The 5,641-nt window shown below is 56.7% G+C and overlaps 1 protein-coding gene across 1 annotated transcript in view; it reads right to left on the bottom strand.

The window, feature by feature from the left end:
* Positions 1-548: 548 nt before the first annotated feature.
* The window catches only part of CUEDC1 (CUE domain containing 1), a 22,338-nt gene continuing 17,245 nt past the window's right edge, over positions 549-5,641 (bottom strand). Inside the window, exons 8-11 of the mRNA XM_005872561.1 lie at positions 5,502-5,595; positions 4,693-4,751; positions 3,897-3,967; positions 549-898 (exon numbers count right to left, since the gene is read on the bottom strand). Of these exons, the coding sequence (XP_005872623.1) occupies positions 3,900-3,967; positions 4,693-4,751; positions 5,502-5,595 (221 nt within the window). The 3' untranslated portion in view covers positions 549-898; positions 3,897-3,899. The remainder of the gene's footprint in view (positions 899-3,896; positions 3,968-4,692; positions 4,752-5,501; positions 5,596-5,641) is intronic.

The following is a 5,641-nucleotide window of genomic DNA, read 5'->3' as shown; positions in this document are numbered from 1 at the left end:
GGTTGACGCCGGGTAAGGTTCGCAGAAGCGGAGTTCTCCTGTTCCTCCTGGGATCATTCACCTGGATCTTGGGGTCTCGACAGGGGCACCCAGCAAGCCCTTCTGCCCCAGGCGCCCCCTCCCCCCGCCCCGGGCTGACGGCCTCGTCCCCTTGCCCCACACCACTCCTGCCTAACTAGGTCCTCCAGCTCCGGGGCGGCCACCTCCCCATCCCTGCTGGGGGTCGTGCCAGCCCCTAAGGAGGCAGCCTGAGGGGCCCAGGAGGGTAGTCAGCAGATGCCTCTCTTTAGTGGCCCATCACCCCTCAGAGGGGGCCCGGGCTCTCCCACCTGGCGCTCTGTGCAGGGGCTGTGCCATAGAAGACAATGGGACTCAAGGGCTCAAGCGCCCAGAGGGAGCTGGGGATGGGGTAGGGGATCAGGCAGTGTCTGTGGCCCAGCAGGGATGACAGGAAAGGCTGGGGGGCAGGGGCTCCACCATCAGGCCCAAGAGCCTCTGGGAGAGTCATCCTGCCCTTTGTGGCGCTCCAACCTTTGCCTGTTTCTGGATTTTTTTTTTTTTTTTAAAGAAGGGGTTTGGATCCTGCATTTCCACTCATTGCCCATAGAACAGACTGGCTACAAAAGGGGCCCTGGTTGGCCAATCACCACCCTCCCGCCGCCCCCCACCCTCCTTCCAGGTCCTTCCTCCAATCACAGCATGCAACTCCGAAGTTCTAAGTCCCATTGAAAGTGGCAGTGGCTCGGCTGGACTGTGGCCGGAGAATCGCTGGGCCTGGGTACTCAAGCACCATCTGTCCGTCTGTCCGGCTGCAGCTAGGCTCTTCAACTGGGGGCCGGTATTGCTCTCCGGCTGCCTCCACCGGGTCAGATCATCTCCAGCGAGGAGGAACTGTCATCTGGTAAGGAGAAGGGATGGGGAAGTCTTTTCCGGTGAAGCCCCGTGGTCCTTCACCACTGGTTCCTGGAGAGATGGTTTTGGGCAGAAGCTACCAAAGACAGAAACCCTCTCCTTCCTCTGAGGACTGTGTCAGCCTTGGAACTCTGCCTGGACGGACACACACACACACACACACACACACACACACACACACACCCAAGCTCCTAGAAATGGTCCAACTTGCAGAACACCAGGGACTCTGGCAGCTAGAGAGGGACTAGAACGTGGTCCTTCACCACTGGTTCCTGGAGAGATGGTTTTGGACAGAAGCTACCAAAGACAGAAACCCTCTCCTTCCTCTGAGGACTGTGTCAGCCTTGGAACTCTGCCTGGACACACACACACACACACACACACACACACACACAAATACATACATCCAAGCTCCTAGAAATGGTCTAACTTGCAGAACACCAGGGACTCTGGCAGCTAGAGATGGAGTGGGGGACTAGAATTCCGGGGGAAGCCGCTGAATGGGAGGGCTGAGAGGAGGCGAAGTGCCCAGCCCTCTGTGGTACAGCAGGAGCTCGGATGAGCCGGACTAGAAGCCTCGGTAGCAGCAGAAAAGTAAATGGGGGTCAGAATTCAGTAGGCCCCACGGTCCAGTCTGAGGAGTTCATAAACCTTTAGGACTCAGAAGACCCATGGCAGAGAGCAAGGATAAATGAACTAAAGTGTTCTGGTGATGGAGTGAACAGAGTAGGGGCGGTGAAGAGACCAGTGGCTGTTAGCCAGGTGACGAGAAGGAAAAAGTAAGAGAAATGACGTGGGGAAGTCAGGGGGAGAGATGGGCCTTCAGTGCGTGGACATCTAGAGCTAGAAAGACAATCGTGGGCATAGCTGGGGTTATGGAGCTGAGATGGAGATTCAGATTTTGGAGCCAAATGCACAAAAGTATTACTGTTACTGTAAAAGAGGGTGGTGGCCATGCCATGGCGAGTGAAAAGATATCTCTCTCTCCTTCTCTCTCTCTCTCTCTCTCTCTATTTTTTTGTTAATCCTCACCCGAGTATATTTTTCCCATTGACTTTTAGAGAGAGTGTAAAGGAGGGAGGGAGAGAGAGACATCGATATGCGAGAGACACAAGTGGTTGCCTCCTGCTTGCACCCCAACCAGGGCCAGGAATTGAACCCACAACCCAGGTATGTGCCCTTGATGGGGAATTGAACCTGGGACCCTTTGGTGTGTGAGGTCGATGCTCTGATTACTGAGCAACACCGGCCAGGGCAGGCGTGAGATTTCAAAGAGGGTCAAGGGCAGAGCTACCAGGAGAGCTAGGATTGAGGGAGTAGGAGGAGTAATGGGAGACGGAAAAGGACCCTGAGAAGATAGATCTCAGGGTTCTGGGGCCATGGGAACCAAGGGAGGGCAGTTTCAAGAAAGACATGGGTACAGCGTGCAGAAGAGAGCACCAGAGGACACAGCACAGGAGGAGGCCTGACCTGGCAGGTGCCAATCTAGGGAGTGGGAGGGCCTGCCAGCCTGCAGTGGGTGAAGGAGGAGGCCACTCTTTTGCAAGTTGGGTGATTTTTAAGATGGGGAAGAGGAGGGCGCAGACTTGAGGAAGGAGCTGGAAAGGGAAAAGCTGGAAGACTCAGGAGGGAAATGATGGGCTAGGTCCTGTGCGGGAGTGGCTTTGGACGGTACATGTTTTCCCTGGGGACCCATGGGAAGGAGACAGCAGCACCGAGGGGGAGTGGGGGCCTTTCCCGTGGCTTTATGGGAGCCTTCTGGAGAAGTGAGAAGTGTGGGTGCAGCAACGTGGGTGAGGAAAGCCTGAGGGAAGTGCCTGGTGGAGGGTGTGGTGGGGAGTCACTAGAGGTGACGTGGAGGCCAGGCGCCCAGGCTGCAGGGACAGGGCACTGGTAACTTCCTGGCTGTGTCCTCTGCGCGCTGGTTTGCCTCGCCACCTCCGCAACTATCCTGAGGGTAGCACGTATTCCTGCGAAGCCTGAAACGGCCGTACCTGCCACACCGTCAGCTCAAGAAACAAGGGGACAGGACAGCACCTGGGGGAAGGGGCTGGAAGAGGGACAGGTGCTCCTGAGTCCTGGAGGAAGTGACATTCCCTGCTTTCTCCCCCAGGGATGCACAGGAGGAGAGGAAGAAAAGCAGCCTGCGGCCAGGGCTCCAGCCAGAATCAGAGCTGACCTGAGAGGGGCTGTTTCCTCATCTGCTTGTGGCAAATGCTACCCCACCCACCCCAGCAGCCATGGGAGAGTTGTGTGTGTGCACGGCCAGGGTGGGCCATCCCTGTCTTTTCTACATTGTCCTCTCAGCGTGCTGTGTGTGTCCTGGACTGTTTTCTCAACGAGGCTGTAAACTATTGGAGAGTAATGCTGATTTTTTTTTCCTGTCTCCAGCATCTGGCATTGGCAGGTATGATTATCTTTCATCCAATAAGTAAATAAATAAGTAAAAGAAATGCAAAAGATTAGTGTCCAACAGAAGCTCGTGTCCCCTGCCACAATGAGGAGGGAAGAAACTCAGGGCCTGCCCCACCAGAATCAGAGCTGACCTGAGAGGGGCTGTTTCCTCATCTGCTTGTGGCAAATGCTACCCCACCCACCCCAGCAGCCATTGGGAGAGTTGTGTGTGTGCATGGCCAGGGTGGGCCATCCCTGTCTTTTTTACATTGTCCTCTCAGCGTGCTGTGTGTGTCCTGGACTGTTTTCTCAACGAGGCTGTAAACTATTGGAGAGTAACGCTGATTTTTTTCCCCCGTTTCCAGCATCTGGCATTGGCAGGTATGATTAATTATCCTTCATGAAATAAATAAATACGTAAAAGAAATGCAAAAGACTAGTGTCCAACAGAAGCTCGTGTCCCCTGCCACAACGAGGAGGGAAGAAACTCAGGGCCTGCCCCGTCCAGTTTCCTGATGCCTCTGGACTCCTGCAAAGGCATCCAAGGTGTGGGGCGGGCAGCCCTGGGCAGCTGTGGCTCCAGGTCTTACCTCTTACTGTCCTTCCCTTAGGGCTTCCTCCACCTTGGGCACCTCCTGCCGCCTGCCCCGGAAGTCTTCATCTGAAAAGCAGAGGGAAGCTGCCTCATCCTCCACCCTCATCCTCCACCCGCAGGTCCTGGCTCAGCCAGGCATGTTCCCAGGCTGAGCAGGGGCACATGCTGACCCCAGGGGAGGGGGATGTGTGGGTCTGGTGAGAAGGCAGCAGGGCACAGGGCAGATGAGGACACCGGTCTGCCAGCCTGGCTCCATCCCTGAGCTCCACGACCTTGGACAAGATTTTCCCTCAGTTTCCTCATCTATGAAATGGGACTATCCAGTGACCTCCAAGGCCCCTCAAGCCCTTGTTTCTGGATGTCTCCTGACCACCGAAGGTCCCTCTCTCAGAGGCATAGTGGGCTCTGAGGCAGTGTCTTCTGTCCGTGTGGCCTCTGGGAGGGACTGGATGAATGCTAAAGGCCTTGGGCCCAGAGACTGAACCTGCCCGGAGCTTGGTTCTCAAGTTGAAGCCTGTCTGCCCCCGACACTGCAGAGACTACTGCCTAGCAACAGCACCTGGCTCTCTGTGCTCCAGGTAGAGATCTAGGTGGAGGTGTGGCCGGGGCTCCCTTTCAGGGGTGGGAGGAAGGGAGAGGCAACATGGTCTAAGTGGGAGGACCCATCTCTTTGGGTCACCTGCCCCCCCAAATCCTTGGTGTGTCACCCATGAAACACCCAGGCCCTCTTCTTGGAGGGCCACTGACCACAGGCAACTTCGAGATCAAGCCACCCCGCCCTCCGTGCCTACCACAGGTGTGGCCCTCCACGTCGTCCAGGAGATTGGCTGTTGACGCAGCAGCCCCCAGCCTGCCCGGCCATTCAGGAAAACTGTCCCAGGGATGGGTGGGCACTGCCATAGGACTCCAACTCCCTGCCCTTAGTCCTCCACCACCCGCTCCAAGCTCAGGAAGCTTCCACCACACCAGCCTTATCCCCCAACACCCCCCTCCAAGAACTCCCCCAGACTCCGTTCCTTTCAGCTGGGCAGCCAGGCCCTGACCCTCCCTACCTCCCCTCTGGTAACAGGGAAGCGATTCGCTCCCTGTTCCCCTTTGGCTGTTCAGCTTCTAATACCCTGGGACCTATTTGACAATCATGGATGGGAGTCTGGGTGAAAATGTGGAAATCCTCATCTTTACTCCAGGAAGTGAAAGTGAGAAGGCAGGGCCAACCTGCTTGGAATGAGGCAGAGAGATCTGGGGATCAGTTCAACTGGAGAAACTAGGGAAAGGTTTGCCGATTTCAGCGGAACCACCATGTTTTCTACCAAGATGTCGTTTACTCCAGGCAAAAAGCACAAAAGCTGTAGGACAATTCTAAGCCTCCAGGAGGAGGGGGGGGCGGGGGATGCTGGCCCTCTCCCCAGGCCTGGTCATGGTGGTGGCGATGGGCACAGAGAGAAGGGGCAGCAGGCTGGCAGCAGGACTCAGGGAGAGGGGAGGGCCGCAGAGCCAGGGCCCAGGGCTGAGGGAATGTGCAGCCTGGGGGAGCCCAGCCCAGGGTCCCGGTGCCCTTAGGACCCACCACTCCCCCCCAGGGCCAGGCCAGAAAGGATATGACTGATGCTTCAACAAGTGTTTCCTCTTTGACTTCCTCATCTTGGTCTTCTCTGAGAAGGCCCTGGCCAGTTCAAACAGCTTCCTCCGGGTGGCTGCGGGCGGAGAGACCTGTGAGCCAGCAGCGGGAGCACCAGGGAG

The sequence above is a fragment of the Myotis brandtii genome, unplaced genomic scaffold, assembly GCF_000412655.1.
Source record: "Myotis brandtii unplaced genomic scaffold, ASM41265v1 scaffold383, whole genome shotgun sequence".
In the NCBI taxonomy this organism is placed as follows: Eukaryota; Metazoa; Chordata; class Mammalia; order Chiroptera; family Vespertilionidae; genus Myotis; species Myotis brandtii.
Note: the sequence above shows the minus strand (reverse complement) of the source record. Positions and strands in the feature narration are given on the sequence as shown.